We start from the raw sequence: 23,409 nt of genomic DNA, 5'->3' as shown, positions 1-23,409 counted from the left end.
ACTGTAAACAACACATTATATTACGTATTATACATGATTCCTATTAGTGCTTGTATATATATATATATATATATATATATATATATATATATATATATATACATATACATATATATATATATATATATATATATATATATATATATATATATATATATATATATATATATATATATATATATATATATATAAATAAATACATATTTACATTACAATTACTTCTTGTTTGGATTTCATTTCTTCTTCTGTGTGAAACAAACCCACAAAAACCCCCGGCAAGTTCTTCTTTCTAATCTTGTGTAGGTTGACGTGCCTCCTTCAGCTCTTTATTTAAACTTCCTCCTCCTTGTCTGCTTAAGTCACGTTACCTTGCGAGGTATCCAACACGTGGCTTGTCTTTTCTCTTTCAAATCGACATACTTGCAACCCTAACCCTAACCCCAACTCCAACTTTAACCCTCTAAACTCAACCCTAACCCTTTTAAACCCTAAATCCCCACCCAAACCCTAACCCAACCCTAACCCAACCCTAACCCAAACCTAACCCTCGAACCCTAAATCCTAACCCCAAACCCCAACCCTAACCCTTTTTAATCCTAAATCCTAACCCAAACCCAACCCCAACCCTAACCCAATTCTAACCCTAAATCCTAACCCTAACCGCAACCCTAACCCTTTTTAACCCTAAATCCCAACCCCAACCCTGACTCTAACCCTCTAACCCAAACCCTAACCCAAACCTAAACCTCTAACCCTAACCCTAAATTCTAACCCTCGCCCCAACCCCAACCTTACTCCTTTTTAATCCTAAATCCTAACCCAAACCCAACCCTAACCCAAACCTAAACCTCTAACTCTAACCCTAACCCTAAATCCTAACCTTTGCCCCAACCCTAACCCTTTTCAACCCTAAATCCTAACCCCAACCCTGACCCTAACCCTCTAACCTTCCAACCCCAACCCAAACCTAACCTTACTTACAACCCATGGAATCAAAGATCAGTTCTTTAGTAGCCTATGTGTGTGGCAGAAATCTCCAGAAGCTTAGATAAATAACATTTGTTGCCCTGGCTCATTAACCTGTTTTAACGCACCTGGTCTGCCAGAGAATAAGAAGATGGAGCAGTAGGGATCAGTGTTGCCAACTTAGCGACGGTCTTGTTGTATTTTAACGAGTTAGTGGGTATTCTTTTTGAAAACGCGACAAGCCACAAATCCAGTGAAAGTAGCCCGTATCGCTCTTTTTTGACAAGCACTCAGGTTTAAAAAATAAAAAACGAAGTCAAAGAAGTCTAATCTTGTTTTGATTTAGTTTGTTTCTTGTGTGGACGAAACAGGAGCAGCAACGTGTAACAAAATAACTCTTTATTGCTTAAACGGAACAATTATACTTCCTGTCCTTGTCTACAGTGCTAAGCCTTGTGGGTAATGTAGCACATTGTGGCAGGCACTAGGACCATGCTCTCACCCAGCCGGTATGGGCGTGGTTTTCAAGTTTATAAGCACGGCTCCTACTCAAATAATTATTTGGATGACTACCAGTAATATTACTCTAAAACAGTGGTTCTTAACCTTGTTGGAGGTACCGAACCCCACCAGTTTCATATGCGCATTCACCGAACCCTTCTTTAGTGAAAAAAAAATATATATATATATATTTTTCAAATTCAAGACAAAGTTATATGTTTTTTTACTGGTGCACAACATGAACCATACATGAACATCACCTTGTTCAAAGAACAAAACCAACAAGGTGCATGAACTCACAACAAATGACACACCTGCAAATCAGTCTGACTTCTGCTGTTGCCGTATCCATAATAAGCCGGTAGGGAGAAGTTTTTATTTACACGATGAGTCGGGTGTGTCTCGACCTCCGCGGCGGAGGGTCCGCCGAACCCCTGAGGCCGACTCACAGAACCCCTAGGTTTCGATTGAACCCAGGTTAGGAACCACTGCTCTAAAGTAACATGACTCTTATCTGAAGACAATGTTTGGCTCTTCCCAATGGTCATCCTCAATGCTCTGTTGGTGTTCTTTGACTCTCTGGAGGTTTCCAGTATCTGTGGATAACATCGGGCCCTCTAGTTCCTCCCTCAGTCTTGAAGTCCAGTTCAGGTGTGATTACAAGCCTTTTGTTTGTCCATTAATAAAGCCTCCTGCTGTTTGACCAAAGCCTTCAGTTTGTCCTGCAAGACCACACATCTCTGCTGCTCCTGCTCCAAATCTAAGAACAGCCTTTCTGACAGATAAACCAGCTTTGCTTGCTCCTGCATCCAGTTGATGTTTACCGGAGCGTCTATTTCCAAGTGACCCTCCGTTCCTGGAACCTCCTGCCTTAGCTGCCACAACAGTCTAGCTCTTTTTTGCAGCCTGGTTATCAGTTTCTGCAACCATGGTGGCATTTTAGCAGCAGGTGTTACCTCTCTCTTCTCTCCCTGCTCCTCGTAGCAAGCCAACTCCAGAGGGTGTGCGAGGCCTTCCCTTTTGCCATTGTACTCCTGATAGTCTTCCTGACATTGCTGCTGGATTTTAAAGGCAGCATAAATGAGCTCTGCTTCAGTGCAGGCGCTAATGATGACACTAAGGACACTAGACCCTCCTGTCTTCTTTAAGGTTCCTATGTGAGCGAGGATAAGTTCATACCTGTGCGCCACACCTATATAATTTTCTCCTGCCATCAAAGACTCGAGTTGATTATCTGGACTCTGAAGGGCCGTCACCATTTTTTCTACTACAACCAATTCTCTCATCAAACATTCAGCAGGGCTTGACATGTTGTCAGAAAGTTCTACCAAAGCCTCACTGAGGATGTCATCCTCTCCTTTGCAGGCATTAAAGCATGCACATTGGTGTTTTGCCGCGTCTTCCCTCCCTTGCTGAAGATACGCCGCAACAGCAGTTAGTTTCCTCTCAAAGTCGTTCAACTCGATGGTGGTGCTGGTTTGAAGCGTCTCACTGCAGCTTTGTATGACGCGCAGCGCAGCCTGAAGGCGGTTAGATAAAAGCCTGCAGAGGTTATCCGTCTCCTTAGCGAAGCGTTGGCTCTGCTCCGCTCGGCTGTGGAGCAGCAGATTGAGATGCTGGGCAGAGGATTGGCTCTGAGTGAGCTGGGAGTAGAGCTGAGGATCCTGGAGGGTCATGTGGTGTTCCTCTTGGTGTTCTGATAGTTGATGAGTGATTTCCCTTAGCTTTTCTTCTGTTACGAAAAGCTTGGTTTCTAGTAACTGGATCACGGTCGTAAACCTTTCTGGATCGTCTCCTGAGGTGATGATGTACTGGTGTGATGGACCGAGTGAGTGGGACCGGACTCTTGCATGATAATAGTGATGCTCGTGGTCATTTGAGCTGCTACTTAACTTGTCTCTTTCCTCTGATTGGCTATCACCTGCTGACTGGTGTACCAAATCTTCATTGTCCGGCCCCGTCTCTGTAGACTCATTCTCCAGGTGCGATGTGGCACAGGTACAATTGTCAAGCACCTCACTGAGTTTTGCTTCAGTTTCCTCCAGGCTAATGCCTAAGACTTCCATTTTCAGCAGAACCTCGCTCAGCTCCTGCTCCTTCCTGTTGAGAAGCTTCTCAAAGCCTTCACGCATGTCCTGGGTTTCAGCCTCCTTTTGCTGCACCTTCTGCAAAACCCCCCTCAGCTGCTCTCCAGCTGCCAGGTATGAGTGGTTAAGTTCATGGAAATGTGCTTCTTCCTTTTTCAAGCAACTCTGCAGCCTGCGCGCTTCTTCTTCTGCCCCAAACAACATGTTCTGCAGCTCATGACATTGTTGCTCCAGCTCCTCTTTTTCATTGCGATACCTTCGCACAACAGCCAGAGAAGAAGCTAACTCCTCTTTGAGTTTATGTTGAGCTTCCTCAACATCCCTTTTCCACATTTGGTCTTTACTCAGGCTGTCCACCTGCTCCTCAGCCGTGACCAATCTCTCCTGAAGTTCTTGGGAGTGTTGTTCTGCCCGCGCCAAGCTGACTGACAAACTCCGTCGTTCTCTGTCCTGGCTGGCTTGAAGGAGCATGAGGTGCTTCTGCAGAAGAGTTTCTTTTTGAGCCTGTGTCTCTTCGTTGGTTCGAAGTTGTGTTGTGACCTCTTGGAGAGCCTTTCTTAGCTCCTCCGCCTCCGCTTGGAGAGCGTGATGACTCAGAGACTGCTCCTGTAGCAGTGTCGCACGCGTCTCAGACTCTTTCAGCATCCCTTCACTGATACTCAGTTGGCTCTTCAAGGAGGTGACAGTACGCTCCCACTCCGTCCGCTGTTCAATGAACCATTGCCGTTCTTGCTCTAGATGTGCCTGCGCAAGCGCTGTGGCGTCCCCCGTCACAAGCAGCTGTGCTTGTTGAGCTAAATGGTCAACTCTTTGACGAAGCTCAGCCTCCCTGGCTTCCTCCTGTTTCCTCTTTTGTGCATCCAACTCAGCGCGGAGGTCACGGTTTACCTTCTGCAGTTGCTGCAGAGTCAAAGTTGGCTCCGATGGGGACTTGGAGTTGGACAGAAGATCTTTCTACAATACAAGAAAGAAAGAAAAACTGTAAATGCATGTCCTATGTTTACTTTACAGAATCAACTTGGATAACCTTTTCTCTTGAATGACTCTCTCGCTGTTGTTGTAGTTCCTGTTGCAGGTTTGTGTTTGACTGTTGCAGTCGAGACACTTCTTTCTGTGTTTCTTCCAGCTGCAGGTAGATGCAAAGAAAAAAAACCTTGGGTCTGATCTACGAAAGGTTTGCGTGTACTAAAACACGTGCAAACATGATCTACTAAGCTTGTGCGCGAAGAATTGCGTCACTTAAACGTGCAAAATAGCGAGTGCAATCCGTTTAGCGCGTCTGTCTTCATGTATATGCAGAATATGTGCTGATTATCAGAACACCCACAATACTGGGAGGAGGAAATGCAAATGTAAATGTTACGTGCTCGCAATGTGATTGATCAAGGGTGAAATTGTTTGCGTGTATATTTTGCACGTTCCAAGGTCCGTGCAAACTGGCGCAGTTGCGCAAAAATGTAAGAAATCTCGCCGCAATGACAGACGATGGAGAGAGAGAGAGAGAGAGAGAATACTCAATCTGTGTGTATCAATGTGAACTGTCATAATACAAATGTGAACTATATCATCTACTCAGCAATTTGAAAGCTGCTTGATGACCTAATAGGCTGATTGGCGCCAGCAGACACCAACATGACTTCAGTTAATTCATTTTGATGTCTGGTGGTGTTTTTTCTGTCATGAATATATTTCCTAAACTTATTGCAAAGTGCATTTTCTTGCGGCTGGATCATTCCGCGTTTCTTATCGCGCACCTTCGACATGCTAACAATAGGTTCCGTTGTCTGGATTGCACTTCTATGTTACATCCCTATTGTCCGGAAATTGTGGTACACAGCTGTGTGCATCATGTTCCAGACATACGAACACCACATGTTGGTGCATCTGTGCAGGAAATGTGTGTCTCTATAGATCAGGTCCTTGGAATGTACAAATATTTAGTGAATTATCACCTCTGTCTCACCTCTTTGACAAGTTGCTCCGTTTGTTTCTCGCAGATACGCTGCTGATCAGAAATATCATCGTTTGTCTGTATCACCTCAGCACATGCGGGTGAAAGTATTGAACACTCTGCACACAAAGACAAGATACCAGCATGTAGTCTTCCAATTGTGTTTCAACACAATTTTACAAAACTATACAATTCAAAAGTAGTAGATACATTTAAGAATACAACAAACTTGAGACACATAACATGGTATGAAATGTAGCATCCCAAGGTTCCAGCTGCTTTGCTACACCGTTATGTTTGTGCTGAGGGTGCTCTGCAGAAGCTCCAAAGGATGGAGCTCTCTAGTCCAGCATTCCGCCGCTGCCTGAGGAAATAAAGACTTTGGTGTGCCTTCTTGTGCATACAGGAAGTGTTGTGGCTCCAGGTGAGGTCCCTGGATAGATGAACCCCAAGGTACCTGAAGCTGGACACCACTTCCACAGCTGCTCCTCTGATGTGTAGGAGGGGAACTTTGGGGTCTGATCTTTCTGAAGTATATCTTCTTGGTTTTTTTTGGCTCCAGGTGAGGTCCCTGGATAGATGAACCCCAAGGTACCTGAAGCTAGACACCACTTCCACAGCTGCTCCTATGATGTGTAGGAGGGGAAAGTTGGGGTCTGAGCTTCCTAAAATATATCTCCTTGGTCTTTTTTGGCTCCAGGTGAGGTCCCTGGATAGATGAACCCCAAGGTACCTGAAGCTGGAGACCACTTCCACAGCTGCTCCTATGATGTGTAGGAGGGGAACGTTGGGGTCTGATCTTTCTGAAGTATATCTTCTTGGTTTTTTTTGGCTCCAGGTGAGGTCCCTGGATAGTTGAACCCCAAGGTACCTGAAGCTGGAGACCACTTCCACAGCTGCTCCTCTGATGTGTAGGAGGGGAACGTTGGGGTCTGATCTTTCTGAAGTATATCTTCTTGGTCTTTTTCGGCTCCAGGTGAGGTCCCTGGATAGATGAACCCCAAGGTACCTGAAGCTGGAGACCACTTCCACAGCTGCTCCTCTGATGTGTAGGAGGGGAAAGTTGGGGTCTGATCTTTCTGAAGTATATCTTCTTGGTCTTTTTTGGCTCCAGGTGAGGTCCCTGGATAGATGAACCCCAAGGCACCTGAAGTTAGACACCACTTCCACAGCTGCTCCTCTGACGTGTAGGAGGGGAACGTTGGGGTCTGATCTTTCTGAAGTATATCTTCTTGGTCTTTTTTGGTTCCAGGTGAGGTCCCTGGATAGATGAACCCCAAGGTACCTGAAGCTAGACACCACTTCCACAGCTGCTCCTCTGATGTGTAGGAGGGGAAAGTTGGGGTCTGAGCTTCCTAAAATATATCTCCTTGATCTTTTTTGGCTCCAGGCAAGGTTCCTGGAGAGAGGAACCCCAAGGTACTTGAAGCTGGAGACCACTTCCGCATTGGTACATTAATGTAAATGTTGTAGCTTTTGCACCAATCCACCAGGTGTTCTACCACCTCTTTGTACTCGGACTCATCGTTGTCTGTAATGCGTTCCACTACTGTTGTGTCGTACGCCAACTTGACCATATGACAGCTGTGCAGCCATAGGTCAGTAGTCTGAAGACGAGGGACCTTAGCACATATCTCTGAGGGAAGTAAAGCACTCTATAAAGAAAGAGCACTCAAAGAGCATAGATGTCAATCAACGCTTGAAAATATCCTGAAAAATTACAAGATTAGAAAGGCTTGCAAGCTTGTGGGAATATTCCTAAATTGGATGGTTTCAGTGGGTTTTAACCAAACTCAGATGGAATAGGCTTCAGTTTATCTGTGACTCTAAACAGGGTAAGTGGTAGAACATTAATTCTCAGGGCATTCAATCAATTGCAACTAAACTGTTTGGTTTGTTTTAGAAGATGTTTTGCTTCTCATCCAAGTAGGCTTCATCACTTCATGCTCGTAGTCTTACATTGGTCACACCTCGTCTTAGACTTAAATTGGTCAGATCTTGTCTCGCAGAAAACCACTTGACCTGCTTTTGTCAAGTCTTCAACTCACACTTTCGTCTGCATCTTAGAAGGGAGGCCAAGGATATAGAGTCACAAAGGACCGTATTCCATGGGTTTTAGTAGGGGCAGAAACTCCCAAACCCGATGGTGGACACTAGAGGTTAGGGGGGCCGCCAAGCTGATCTTGTGAGGGAAGAAGGCTGTTGAGATCGACAGGCCAAGCCGGAATTTGGTTGATGTACTGCACCGTCATGGTGAAGACAGAGCTGAGCCAGAAGGAAAAGCTCTTGATTTGCTGGTCGAGCCATGTACCTACCCTTACCTGTGGTCATAAACATTGGGTAGTGACAGTTAAGAGGAAGATCGCGGAAACAAGCGGACAAGTTTTTCCTGTAGGGCAGCTGGTCTATCTTTAAGAGATATGGTGTGGAGCACGGCCATCCGAGAGGAGCTCAGAGAAGAGCCGGTTGAGAGGACTCAGGCATCGAGTCCGAATGGCTCCCGGACCCATCCATGGTGATGTTTTATAAGCATGTTCGAACGGAAGGAGGGCTTGGGGCAGACCTCGGACCCGCTGGAGATATTATATCTCACAGCTTTCCTGGGAACGCCTTTGTGTCACCTCAGTGGTGACGGGAGAATAAACACCCATCCAAATGATGACAATCAGGTGTCCTAATCACTCAATCACAGGTGTATCAAATCAAGCACTTAGGCATGGAGACTGTTTCTACAAACATTTGTGAAAGAATGGGCCGCTCTCAGTGATTTCCAGCGTGGAACTGTCATAGGATGCCACCTGTGCGACAAATCCAGTCGTGAAATTTCCTCGCTCCTAAATATTCCAAAGTCAACTGTCGGCTTTATTGTAAGAAAATGGAAGGGTTTGGGAACAACAGCAACTCAGCCACCAAGTGGTAGGCCAGGTAAACTGACAGAGAGGTCAGCATAGTGCGAAGAATTTCTGCACAGTCAGTTGCTACAGAGCTCCAAACTTCATGTCACCTTCCAATTAGCCCACGTACAGTACGCAGAGAGCTTCATGGAATGGGTTTCCATGGCCGTCCAGCTGCATCTAAGCCATACATCACCAAGTCCAATGCAAAGCGTGGGATGCAGTGGTGTAAAGGACATCACCACTGGACTCTAGAGCAGTGGAGACGCCTTCTCTGGACTGATGGATCACACTTTTCCATCTGGTAATCTGATGGACCAGTCTGGGTTTGGAGGTTGCCGGGAGAACGCTACATTTCGGACTGCATTGTGCCGAGTGTGAAATTATGGTGTGGGGTTGTTTTTCAGGAGTTGGGCTTGGTCCCTTAGTTCCAGTGAAATGAACTTTGAATGCTCCAGGATACCAAAACATTTTGGACAATTCCATGCTCCCAACCTTGTGGTACCAGTTTGGAGCGAACCCCTTCCTCTTCCAACATGACTGTGCACAAAGAAAGGTCCATAAAGACATGGATGACAAGAGTCTGGTGTGGGTGAACTTGACTGGCCTGCACAGAGTCCTGACCTGAACCCCTTTGGGATGAATTAGAACGGAGACTGAGAGCCAGGCCTTCTCAAACCAACATCAGTGTGTGACCTCACCAATGCGCTTTTGGAAGAATGGTGGAAAATTCCTATAAACACACTCGGCAACCTTGTGGACAGCCCTTCCCAGAAGAGTTGAAGCTGTAATAGCTGCAAAAGGTGGACCCACATCGTATTGAGCCCTATGGGTTAGGAATGATGGCACTTCTAGTTCATAGGTGAGTACTTTTGGCACTATAGTGTACTTTAAATGTCTTCAACCCGCACCTTTACCTTGGTCCACCTGCTGTGCAGGACTGACAGAAGACGAAGAGTCAGTTGAGGAGTTCATGTCAGCAGCCATCTTTTGCTGGGATTTCAGCTCTCCCTGTTCCTCTTCTTGCTTGTGTGACTCTCGGACACCATCACAGATGTGGTTCTCCTGGAAACAGCTGTCTTGTTGCTCTACTTTGGAACTCACCTCAGCGTTTCCTTCCAGCTGGGGACTTTGAGGAGGAAGTACAGAAAAAAAACAACCTTAGTCCTGACCGAGGAAAAGCGGTATTGTCGCAGACATGTTAAAAAAGCGGTCAAAACTTGTTTACCTTGCAGGAAGGATTGGGGGTTTCACATTTTTCAGCACTGTTTGGACCACATTGTGTTTAATCCCAGCAGCCACTGCATCTTTGTGCTGTACAAATATTACAGTATCAAATACACACCTTGTAGTTTATGAGTATTAAAGTGGCCATCTTGTGTATTTATGTCCGATTAGCAGTTTGTGGATTATTTATAGACATTTATTTGGGTATTTTACTAAAGGGTTCAGGGATATTTGTTCATGTAGAGCGTATTCAATTTTAGGCCATTCAGCATTTTGTATGCCTTAAACATTCATCCTTTTGAGCTGTACTACTGAAATTTCTCTGACTTTGTGGATTATGTCCAGTCCTACTTGGAGTCATTATGTTTAATATTTATGTACAAGGTTGCTGCTAACATTACTTGCAAGAGTGGCGATCGCATTCATTTGAATGACTAAATGTATTACTGCAATTTCTATGACTTTGTGGATTATTTCCAGTATTATTTCGAGTCTTTCTGGTCATTGACTTCATACAAAACTACCGCTATTATAATTAATAGCTGGAGTGGCAATTGCATTTAATAAACGACACATACTATTCTGCTGTGTTACTGCACTTTCTGACTTTGTGGATTATTTCCAGTCCTACTTGGAGGGTTTATGTTTAATATTTATGTACAAGGCTGCCGCTAACATTACTTGCAAGAGTGGCGATCGCATTCATTTGAATGACTAAATGAATTACTGCAATTTCTCTGACTTTGTGGATTATTTCTAGTCCTACTTGGAGTGTTTATGTTTAGTATTTATGTACAAGGCTGCTGCTAACATTACTTGCAAGAGTGGCGATCGCATTCATTTGAATGACTAAATGAATTACTGCAATTTCTATGACTTTGTGGATTATTTCCAGTGTTATTTTTAGTCTTTCTGGCCATTGACTTCGTACAAGATTACCGCTATTTTAATTAATAGCTAGATTGGCAATTGCATTTAATAAACGACACATACTATTCTGCTGTGTTACTGCACTTTCTGACTTTGTGGATTATTTCCAGTCCTACTTGGAGTCGTTATGTTTAATATTTATGTACAAGGTTGCTGCTAACATTACTTGCAAGAGTGGCGATTGCATTAATTTGAATGACTAAATGTATTACTGCAATTTCTGTGACTTTGTGGATTATTTCCAGTCCTACTTGGAGTCGTTATGTTTAATATTTATGTACAAGGTTGCTGCTAGCATTACTTGCAAGAGTGGCGATTGCATTCATTTGAATGACTAAATGAATTACTGCAATTTCTATGACTTTGTGGATTATTTCCAGTGTTATTTTGAGTCTTTCTGGTCATTGACTTCATACAAAACTACCGCTATTATAATTAATACCTAGATTGGCAATTGCATTTAATAAACGACACATACTATTATGCTGTGTTACTGCACTTTCTGACATTGTGGATTATTTCCAGTCCTACTTGGAGTCGTTTTGTTTAATATTTATGTACAAGGTTGCTGCTAACATTACTTGCAAGAGTGGCGATTGCATTAATTTGAATGACTAAATGTAATCCTGCAATTTCTATGACTTTGTGGATTATTTCCAGTCCTACTTAGAGTAATTATGTTTAATATTTATGTACAAGGCTGCTGCTAACATTACTTGCAAGAGTGGCGATCGCATTAATTTGAATGACTAAATGTATTACTGCAATTTCTCTGACTTTGTGGATTATTTCCAGTCCTAGTTGGAGTCATTTTGTTTAATATTTATGTACAAGGTTGCTGCTAACATTACTTGCGAGAGTGGCAATTGTATTAATTTGAATGACTAAATTAATTACTGCAATTTCTATGACTTTGTGGATTATTTCCAGTGTTATTTTGAGTCTTTCTGGTCATTGACTTCATACAAGATTACCGCTATTTTAATTAATAGCTAGAGTGGCAATTAATAAACGACACATACTATTCTGCTGTGTTACTGCACTTTCTGACTTTGTGGATTATTTCCAGTCCTACTTGGAGTCGTTATGTTAGATATAGAAACTTACATCATATGTTGCCTTCATTATAACACTTATATAAGACTTTTAAAGTCATTTTGATAGTAGGCTAATATAGCTAATATAGACACTTACATCACGTGTTGCTTTCATGTCAAGACTTATATAAGACTTCAAATTTTTTGCGGCTCCAGACAGATATGGCTCATTCAACATTTTGGGTTGCCGACCCCTAACTTAGTCCTACTACACTACTGTATTTTAATGTTGGTCACTATGGTGGTACTTGGGGGGGGGGTATAATGTTCATGCTGTGAAGTAATTTCAGTATTTCACGAGTAGATGACCTCGTTCCTGACTTGGTTCTGAAGACGTGTCGTGGTCGAGCGCTCAGAGCAAGACGAGTTGATTGTCTCGGTTGAACTGCTCATTCGCTTCTTTTCCTTCCGCTCTTTGTTTGTCCTTGATCGAAGAAAGCCATTCATGAATTAGCAACAATGATTGACATCAATCAGGGTCATCAGAGAGATGTACGATGAACCTGATTGGCTGTTGGGCTGAGGACCAGAATGCTCCGATCTTTACCGTAGAATCTGCAGCCACAACATCACTTTCTGTTTGGTAAATAGATATTTGTCATTTCTTTCGGACTCCGTGCGTATAAAAAGAATACATTCTGTGTAAAATACCGTCTCTGGTGGATCTCTGGTCGAGTCTGTTGAGGGAGCGACTGCTCCTCCTGCATGGAGCGGCATAGAGAGAGGGGGTGTGCAGGGAAGAAAAGCTCCGGCTGCTACAAAGCTGCAGAGCGGGCTTGGATGAAGGAGATGATGAAACCTGGTGGTTTGGTTTCTTCAAAGTCTTGTTGAAGATCTTGGTGCTCCTTCCACCATTGAAGCTGGCTTTGCTGGCAATGTTGCCTCCACTGGATGAAGACACCGTCAAACATGATGGCTCCTTTGGGGCAGACAGTCCATTTCACACAGTCACGATCAAAAGTGTACATACACGTGTAAAGAACATCATGTCATGGCTGTCTACTGAAAATGTGAGCAAATCCATTTTTGTTTCATCTGACATCACGTGGACAAAGATAAGACCTTCTGGAGGAAAGTTCTGTGGTCAGATGAAACAAAAATGGAGCTGTTAGGCCACAATACCCAGCAATATGTTTGGAGGAGATAATCCCAGGAACACCATGCCTACCGCCAAGCATGGTGGTGGTAGTATTATGCTCTGGGCCTGTTTTGCTGCCAATGGAACTGCTGCTTTACAGAGAGTAAATGGGACAATGAAAAAGGAGGATTAAAGTTCAAGTTAAAGTACCAATGATTGTCACACACACACTAGGTGTGGTGAAATTTGTCCTCTGCATTTAACCCATCCCCTTGTTCACCCCCTGGGAGGTGAGGGGAGCAGTGGGCAGCAGCGGGCAGCAGCGGGCAGCAGCGGGCAGCAGCGGGCAGCAGCGGTGCCGCGCCCGGGAATCATTTTTGGACCCATCAGCGTTCCTGTTCTGTAACCCTGTACACCAGGGCCGGCCCGTGGCATAGGCCGTATAGGCAAATGCTAAGGGCGCCGTCCATCAGGGGGCGCCACGCCAGTGCCACAAATGTTGGAGAAATTTTTTTTTTTTTAAATAGTTGGTACTATTATTTCTAAATCCAAAAAATAATCCCACGTTAATTAAAATGCAAAGTAAAGCCTATTTAATAGAAATATTATTTGTTACAACATTACGCCTCCCCTCCCCCCGCACGGGGCACCCCCTCCCTTCCCGTATCATGACTGTTTATGGACGTCACCGCATCAAAAAATCAACACAAGATGTCAAAACGGCCAAAACTGTCAGATGCCCAGGGAAGAAAAAAAGAGAAAAGAAGAGGAGAAACGAGAAAAAGACAGAGGTAGCAGGGAGGTAGCATTAGCCTACATTAGGGGTCGGCAACCCGCGGCTCTAGAGCCGTTTAACGCCGCCCTAGTGGCTCTCTGGAGCTTTTTCAAAAATGTATGAAAAATGGAAAAAGACGACAGGAAAAAAATATATTTTTTGTTTTAATATGGTTTCTGTATGAGGACAAACATGACAAAAACTTCCCTAATTGTTATAAATCACACTGTTTATATTAAACATGCTTCACTGATTCGAGTATTTGGCGAGCGCCGTTTTGTCCTACTAATTTTGGCGGTCCTTGAACTCACCGTAGTTTATTTACATGTATAACTTTCTCCGACTTTCTAGGACGTGTTTTATGCCACTTCTTTTTCTGTCTCATTTTGTCCACCCAGCTTTTAACATTGTGCATGAATGCACAAAGGTGAGTTTTGTTGATGTTATTGACTTGTGTGGAGTGCTAATCAGACATATTTGGTCACTGCAAGCTAATCAATGCTATCATGCTATTTAGGCTAGCTATATGTACATATTGCATCATTATGCCTCATTTGTAGCTATGTTTGAGCTCATTTAGTTTCCTTTAAGTCCTCTTAATTCAATTTATATCTCATGACACAGTGAGACACACTATCTGTATGTAATATGGCTTTTAATTTTTTGCGGCTCCAGACAGATTTGTTTTTGTATTTTTGGTCCAATATGGCTCTTTCAACATTTTGGGTTGCCGACCCCTGGCCTACATGAAATGATTTGTCTGTTACAGAATGTGATAGTAACCTGGCTTTTTAGCATTAAGCTAATGTTACATGATTCGGAAATTGCTAATCAATAAATAGCTAGTTCTGTTTTAACATAGGGTTAATATTGTGGAGGGGGCTAAATTGTTATGGAAAATAATAATGTAACGTTAGGTAGTTACAGTACTCCCACCTTACATTCCTCAGGGACATTTGTATTTGATCTTTTAAGCAGGTGTTTTTTTGTCTACATTGTTATTGCCTTCTGGTTAGCTAATGTTTGCCCTGCAGGTAATAGTCACTTTTCCACCCCTTTATATATTAGGTATAGTTGTAAGCCTAGTTGTTAAAGTGCACATCATTCATGTTAATTAAGCAATATCACATGAGAGGGAATGCTGTTTTTTAATTTGAGCACTGCTGTGATTCAGTTAAAGATAATCATAACATAACATTCTCATATGATGTTAATTTGCTTTCTTTAAGTAAAAAAAAAGGTCAAAGACAAAGCTATTCGGTTTCTTGTGAGTATATACACTTCACTGCCGATGTGGGGGGGCGCCACCTAAAATCTTGCCTAGGGCGCCAGATTGGGTAGGGCCAGGCCTGCTGTACACTGTTTGTTTTGTCCAATCTTAAACGGGTTTGTGCTGAAAACAAAGTTTCGTTGTACTTGTGCAATGACAATAAAGACCTATCCTATCCTGATTTAACCCCCAATTCCAACCCTTGATGCTGAGTGCCAAGCAGGGAGGTAATGGCTCCCATTTTAGTAGTCTTTGGTATGACTCGGCCGGGGTTTGAACTCACAACCTACCGATCTCAGGGCGGACACTCTAACCACTAGGCCACTGAGTAGGTTACTAGGCCACTGGGTAGGTTAGATTACCTCCAAATTCTTCAGGACAAGCTAAAATCATCAGCCCGGAGGTTGGGTCTTGGGCACAGTTGGGTGTTCCAACAGGACAATGACCCCAAACACACGTCAAAAGTGGTAAAGGAATGGCTAAATCAGGCTAGAATGAAGGTTTTAGAATGGCCTGTCACGGCCAGGGCGCATACCAACGCGCCCTCATCTTTGCGCTCTGCTTGCCGCGCCACGGGACGCGCCCACGGCCACGTCACGCCCACATGCCGGCAAGGCTGTGAGCGATCAGCACTCAGCGCACCTGGACCTGATGAGAGGGAGCTGTATAAAGGACCAGTGGACCCAAGGATCCATGCGGGAACTTAGTTTCTCAATGGTGTACCTTCCTTCCCGAGCACTTGGAGATCCTCCCGTGTTTTGCCTTCCTCGATCCTCGACCCTCGCTCTGGACACGGACCTTGTCTCTTCTCTCCTGCCCTGGATCATCTGCCTGGCCCACGGACTGCCTTGTTCATTCGCTCTCGACAACACTTGGTAACACACACTTCAGTTAACCTTACACATAGCCTCACACACACACACTTGGGTTTTGACACACACGCCATTCTATAGTTTATTTGGTTAGTATTGTTTAGTTTATTGTATTGTTGGTTGTGTATATATATATATATATATATATATAATATATACATAGAACTATACTGCCCCCTGGTGTCTTTGCCGTCAACTCCTTCTGCAAACATAACATGGCCTTCCCAAAGTCCTGACTTAAAGGTGTGGACAATGCTGAAGAAACAAGTCCATGTCAGAAAAGCAACACATTTAGCTGAACTGCACCAATTTTGTGGTCAAAAATTCCAGCAGAAGCTTGTGGATGGCTACCAAAAGCGCCTTATTGCAGGTAAACTTGCCAAGGGACATGTAAGCAAATATTAACATTGCTGTATGTATACTTTTGACCCTCACATTTTCAGTAGACCCATAATAAATTCATAAAAGAAGCAAACTTCATGAATGTTTTTTGTGACCAACAAGTATGTGCTCCAATCACTACATCACAACAAAATAAGAGTTGTAGAAATGATTGGAAACTCAAGACAGCCATGACATGATGTTCTTTACAAGTGTATGTACACTTTTGACCACTATATACATATATATATGATTTTATATATATATATATACATATATATATATATATATATATATATATATATATATATATAATTTTATATCTGTGTATATATATATATATATATATATATGTGTATGTGTGGGAAAAAAATCACAAGACTACTTAATCTCTACAAGCCTGTTTCATGAGGGGTTTCCTCAATCTCCTGAGGATTGAGGAAACCCCTCTTGAAACAGGCCTGTAGAGAGTAAATAGTCTTGTGATTTTTTTCCCATATATATATCTGTATATATATATATATATATATATATATATATATATATATATATATATATATATATATATATATATATATATATATATATGTATATATATATATATATATATATATACAGTATATGACTAAATCTTGTACTGTTTTTCCATTCCCAGAAAAACAATATAGAAACAACAACCATAGATTTTATGATGAAAAAAAAAGGCAGCTCAGTTGCCAGAATTTTACCAAAAAAAACATTGAGGCCAGTGGTACTGTTTTTTCCATTTACAGTAATACACACAATGCTGTAAAAACCACCGTAAATTTTTTTTAGTAACCCTTTTTAGCATAAAAACAAACTTTCTGGTACTGTTTGTTCATTTAGAGAAATACACCATAAAAACAGCAACTGTCGATTTTAAGGGAAAATGGCAGATGTTTACTGTAATAAAAAAGTGGTACTGTTTGTCAATTTACAGTAATATGCTGTAAAAACCCACGTCATTTTACGATACAATTTCAATTTTTTTTATCGTAAAAAAACTCTGGTACTGCTTTTACATTTGACAAAAAATACGCCATAAAAAAAGAAACTGTACATTTTAAAGGAAAATGGCTGCTCAGTTGCCAGAAATTTCCCGTAAGAAAACAGTGATATAGTTTTTCTATTTACAGTAATATGCTGGGGGGAAAAAACAACGTCATTGTGCAATAAAACCCGACAACCTGCCTGGTACTTTTTCTCCATTTACAGAAATACGCCATAAAAAGAACAATAATTTGTAGATTTTAAAGGAAAAATGCAGCTCAGTTGCCAGAATTTTACCGTAGGAAAACAGTGGTACTGTTTTTTTCATTTACATAATATGCTGTAAAAACAAATAAACATACATTTTACAGTAAAATTCTGCCGACTGAGCTGCCAGTTTTTTTATTATAAGATATATATAATTTTTTTTATTGTGTACATTAAAAATAATGTTACTAATCAAATACACGGGCAATTGTGTAAGGATATCCTGAGGCATATTTTTGTACATTTATATTCATATATTATTCACTTTCCAGATCGTGTGAACAAACTCAGTTTAAATATGCAATAATGCTTTTTGTATCACGCCAAAAAAAAGAGAGCAAGGCATGATTTTATGATCTATATTTAATTTCTAATAAGAACAGAACCTACCTTTGCCACTCTGCTGATCTTAGTGTTGTTCACCAGCTTCTCAGGCCACCTGTTCCACAATGAAGGTGCAAAATGCAACCAATCAGACTGATGACGCATGCTTTTATTTACAAATATAAACATTGTCATTACGTTATTGTTATTATTTGGGGGAACCATTTTACGTTTCACGTTTAATCGCCAAAAATAAATCATAAATACTTGTCAAATGAATGCATTGTACGTGTCAGATACAACATTATTTACCCGCATTGTTGTTTTATTTGCAGAATTTATTCACTTGCAATAGTTTGAAATCAACCACAAAAGTACAATTTCATTAGCTCAATACGGTAATGGAGACGTTCCAATCAGGGAACGTATTTCAACGTATTTATAGTGACTTATATTGGCAGTTTAACAAAAATTTATTCATAATAATCTAATAATAATAATGAATTCAGTTTGATCAAGACAAAGTCAATGGTACACAATAACTAAACAAAAGTAGAAGTATAATATTTACTACTCTCTTAAATCTCTTGCTTTTTGCCCTCCCAGTCCTGCTCTGTCCAGGGAATTATTCCCCGGGCTTGGAAACGTCAACAAAAACTACAACAAAACGATTTTGAGGAAATAAAACTATTGATCTAAACCAAGCCTGGGCAATTATTTTAGAGAAATAATAATAATAATTTAGATTAAAAAAAAGGGTCTGGGGGCCGGTATATCTGATTTTTAGGAACACTAATACAAAACCTCACTGATTGAATGCTAAAAACGTTATGATGGACCGCCTTAAAAAACAGAATGGAATTTAAACATTTTTTACTGAATGAGACAGCCAGAATGTACATGAAAATAAAGAATGTGCGATTTACAATATTAACTATGAAGGATAAAACACTGAATATTGACAACACATGAACGTCACACCCCCTCTCCATCCACATATTTTACAATCAAGCGAAACGCAACAAAAATGCAACAAACACACCAAAAAATGTACGCAAAGGGTAAAAAAAAATCTACCTAAGAAAGAATGTGGGATTTACAATATTAACTATGAAGGATAAAACACTGAATATTGACAACATATGAACGTCACACCCCCTCTCCATCCACATATTTTATAATCAAGCGAAACGCAACAAAAATGCAACACAGCGAAAAATAAACGCAAAGGGTAAAAAAAAACCTACCTAAGAAAGAATGTGGGATTTGCAATATTAACTATGAGCGGTAAAACATTGAATATTGACAACAAATTAACGTCACACCCCCTCTCCGTCCACATATTTTACAATAGAGCGAAACACAACAAAAATGCAACAAACACAGCGAAAAATAAACGCAAAGGGTAAAAAATAAAACCTACCTAAGAAAGAATGTGGGATTTACAATATTAACTACGAAGGATAAAACACTGAATATTGACAACATATGAATGTCACACCCCCTCTCCATCCACATATTTTACAATCAAGCGAAACACAACAAAAATGCAACAAACACAGCGAAAAATTAACGCAAAGGGTAAAAAAAAAAACTACCTAAGAAAGAATGTGGGATTTGCAATATTAACTATGAGCGGTAAAACATTGAATATTGACAACAAATGAACGTCACACCCCCTCTCCATCCACATATTTTACAATCAAGCGAAACACAACAAAAATGCAACAAACACAGTGAAAAATAAACGCAAAGGGTAAAAAATAAAACCTACCTAAGAAAGAATGTGGGATTTACAATATTAACTACGAAGGATAAAACACTGAATATTGACAACATATGAATGTCACACCCCCTCTCCATCCACATATTTTACAATCAAGCGAAACACAACAAAAATGCAACAAACACAGCAAAAAATTAACGCAAAGGGTAAAAAAAAAACTACCTAAAAAAGAATGTGGGATTTACAATATTAACTATGAGCGGTAAAACACTGAATATTGACAACATATGAACGTCACACCCCCTCTCCGTCCACATATTTTACAATCAAGCCAAACACAACAAAAATGCAACAAACAGCGAAAAATAAACGCAAAGGGTAAAAAATAAAACCTACGTAAGAAAGAATGTGGGATTTACAATATTAACTACGAAGGATAAAACACTGAATATTGACAACATATGAACGTCACACCCCCTCTCCATCCACATATTTTACAATCAAGCGAAACACAACAAAAATGCAACAAACACAGTGAAAAATTAACGCAAAGGGTAAAAAAAAACCTACCTAAGAAAAATGTGAGATTTACAATATTAACTATGAGCGGTAAAACACTGAATATTGACAACATATGAACGTCACACCCAATCTCCATCCACATATTTTACAATCAAGCGAAACACAACAAAAATGCAACAAACACAGCAAAAAATTTACGCAAATGGTAACAAAAAAACTACCTAAGAAAGAATGTGGGATTTACAATATTAACTATGAGCGGTAAAACACTGAATATTGACAACATATGAACGTCACACCCAATCTCCATCCACATATTTTACAAACAAGCCAAACACAACAAAAATGCAACAAACACAGCGAAACATTTACGCAAATGGTAAAAAAAACCTACCTAAGAAAGAATGTGGGATTTAGAATATTAACTATGAAGGATAAAACACTGAATATTGACAACATATGAACGTCACACCCCCTCTCCATCCACATATTTTACAATCAAGCCAAACACAACAAAAATGCAACAAACACAACGAAGAATAAACGCAAAGGGTAAAAATAAAACCTACCTCACAAAGAATGTGGCATTTACAATATTAACTATGAAGGATAAAACACTGAATATTGACAACAAATGAACGTCACACCCCCTCTCCATCCACATATTTTACAATCAAGCGAAACGCAACAAAAATGCAACAAACAGCAAAAAATGTACGCAAATGGTAAAAAAAACCTACCTAAGAAAGAATGTGGGATTTACAGTATTAACTATGAAGGATAAAACACTGAATATTGACAACATATGAACGTCACACCCCCTCTCCATCCACATATTTTACAATCAAGCCAAACACAACAAAAATGCAACAAACACAGTGAAAAATTAACGCAAAGGGTAAAAAAAAAACCTACCTAAGAAAGAATGTGGGATTTACAATATTAACTATGAAGGATAAAACACTGAATATTGACAACATATGAACGTCACACCCACTCTCCATCCACATATTTTACAATCAAGAAACACAACAAAAATGCAACAAACACAGTGAAAAATTAACACAAAGGGTAAAAAAAAAACCTACCTAAGAAAAATGTGGGATTTACAATATTAACTATGAAGGATAAAACACTGAATATTGACAACATATGAACGTCACACCCCCTCTCCATCCACATATTTTACAATCAAGCCAAACACAACAAAAATGCAACAAACACAGTGAAAAATTAATGCGAAGGATAAAATAAAGCCACCTACAATCTGATATATGTGATACATCACTAAGATTTACAACTTTCTTGTAAAAATTTCCTTCCACGTCTGACCCTGACACCCACATTTCACACTCTGGAAACACTCTGTGGAAACACTCCCCACCCACACTGCTTGGTACCTCGTCTGAGATGCTGTGACTTACATTACCATAGTAACTAATTAGATGAGCATAGTAACTAATTATATTATTATAGTAACTAGTATATCATGTAGATTCCAAGCATGTAAAGACTTAGTATATTTGAAGACTTAGTTATGGTGATTATAAAAGATGAGTGACATCATAATGGCAGCTACACTTTACATCGTAAACATCTAAAACTATTATTTGGGAATGTCCGGCGGGCCAGATTGAAAAGCTTAACGGGCCACTTGCGGCCTTAATTTACCCGGGTCTGATCCAAACACTTCAGTATCGATCATATACTGATACGACCCTTGGTATCGACACCACCAGTTTATGAATGTATCGCCCTGACAACGCTTGTTGTTATGTATATTATTTATTATCATGTATTTGCTAAATTGTCACAGTTTTCAATAAACCCAAAAACTTAAACATGTTTCAATTTCTTTTGTAAATTGGGAATCTGTTGAAAGTAAGAACATTAAGCAAATAAACAGATCAATAAATGCATTGATTATATGCATTTTCAGTCAGTTTACTAAGCGGTTTTGCAGGAGGTAATATTCATTTTGTTTGTGGTCATACTTTAATATGTGAACACAATGTACACACTGAAGCCTCACCTGTCATCTGGATTTTATTTTCATTTGATTTAGAAAAAAAAGTAATTACCTTACCTTGGAGCTCTGGACATCATTTTCACCTGCCAGGGAGATCTGATTATATCAATAAAATCCAACTTTTTAAGGTAAGTGCCAAAAAAAAAAAGAAGCAAGAAGCGTGCTTCCTCCTACTCGATAAGAGCCGGCCGCTCACCAGCAGGTTTGTGGTGAAGCGTTACGCACACTTAATCCGTGACAGAGTTGACAAACTCTATTAGTTTTGAAGGATTAGGTCAACAAGATTACCAGAATGACTCAGCAATCACTTGACGCACACTTTTTTCCAGAGGATAACTACCTCTTAGCCGACTATCAACATGACTTTAAAAGTCTGATATTTTATATAAGACTTTCAAAGTCAAAGTATATATATATATTAGGCTGACCATATTGTGAAATCCCAAAAAGAGGACACATATATGCGTGCCAAGGCCGGGACTAGGTGAACATTTGCCAATGATACTCCAACTTGCTTTATAAATAATATATTTATTTAAATAAAGCATTTTTTCTCCTCTGTTGACAGCAGTGTTGGCGCTAGGAATTTTCAAAATGGGGTCCCAGGGACCCCATCAAGTCATAAAAATGGGGTCCCACAGTAAAAAAAATTTGTAAGCGTTTGATAAACGTATGCATTATCCTGTTATATCTCACATTCTGTATTGTGTTTTGGAAAAATGTTGTCATCAACGTTCCCTCTAAGGTGCGCGCCTGTGCAATTGCGCACTGCTCAAGTGTCCTCTGCGCACGGCAAATCTATGCCACGCACAAAATCATATAAAAAAATAAGCGCATAACAATTTTCGACACACGGACACGACAGAGAAAACCGTTTTCGTCATCATTGTTCAGATATTGTAACGTCTGTCGAGACTCTTTGAGGACATGAATTCCATCCATCACTTTACTGAGCAAAACTCTTTGTTGTCGGCCATAAACACATCACCAAAACATTAGTAAAAAAATTGATATCTAGCAAAACTGGTCATTTTCTGCAGTTTAAACCAGACCAAAAGCAACTTTGTTATATCAACAGCAGCCGCTCGCTCTTTCTCACTTGCGCCAACACATGCACATATGGCACTTAGCCAGTGATGCGTTTACAGCCACACAAAAAGTCGGACAACTCCATCACCACACATAAAGTGTCATTCCAGGTCGTTACTCCATGATTTACCAATCAAATGTGTGCTTATTCTAGTGTCATTTATTAGGAATCTTCATTTATAAATATCAATCATGAAATGCTGTTAGTATATTAAATAAATACTAATAAAAATATATTTTTACAAACAGGAAGTTGCAGGAATGTACACATGATCCCCTGCTTACATCTCATTGTGCAACATGTGGATGTTTTAATGGGAACTAAATGCAATGTCTGAAAGGGGTACAAATTATTTCCAAAGCAGGACCTCCCACCCAGACAAACAATACAAGTACACAGCTCATGAAAAAC

At 40.5% G+C, this 23,409-nt stretch overlaps 1 protein-coding gene across 2 annotated transcripts; it reads right to left on the bottom strand.

Moving 5' to 3' along the window:
- Positions 1-1,282: 1,282 nt before the first annotated feature.
- Positions 1,283-22,074, bottom strand: LOC133642279 (rootletin). 2 transcript variants are annotated; one of them, XM_062036387.1, is made up of 10 exons: positions 21,966-22,074; positions 17,698-17,746; positions 12,305-12,572; positions 12,157-12,229; positions 11,963-12,077; positions 9,628-9,713; positions 9,317-9,528; positions 5,518-5,624; positions 4,582-4,680; positions 1,283-4,508 (listed from the first exon to the last, which is right to left on the bottom strand). In XM_062036387.1, exons 1-10 carry the CDS (start codon positions 21,983-21,985, stop codon positions 2,115-2,117), a joined length of 3,423 nt encoding a protein of 1,140 aa, XP_061892371.1. In that variant the 5' UTR covers positions 21,986-22,074; the 3' UTR covers positions 1,283-2,114. The 2 variants fall into 2 exon arrangements, with proteins under 2 accessions (XP_061892371.1, XP_061892372.1); XM_062036388.1 differs by having other exon boundaries at positions 11,975-12,077.
- Between the last annotated feature and the right edge of the window lie 1,335 nt (positions 22,075-23,409).

This window comes from Entelurus aequoreus, linkage group LG25 (assembly GCF_033978785.1).
Source record: "Entelurus aequoreus isolate RoL-2023_Sb linkage group LG25, RoL_Eaeq_v1.1, whole genome shotgun sequence".
NCBI lineage: Eukaryota > Metazoa > Chordata > Actinopteri > Syngnathiformes > Syngnathidae > Entelurus > Entelurus aequoreus.
Note: the sequence above shows the minus strand (reverse complement) of the source record. Positions and strands in the feature narration are given on the sequence as shown.

Coding starts and splice junctions, on each gene's coding strand:
- LOC133642279 (XM_062036387.1), bottom strand. CDS start 21,985: ATGATGTCCAGAGCTCCAAG. Junction 9,714..11,962: donor AGAACCAAGTCAGGAACGAG/GTCATCTACTCG, acceptor ATATTTGTACAG/CACAAAGATGCAGTGGCTGC. Junction 4,681..5,517: donor CGGAGCAACTTGTCAAAGAG/GTGAGACAGAGG, acceptor ATCTACCTGCAG/CTGGAAGAAACACAGAAAGA.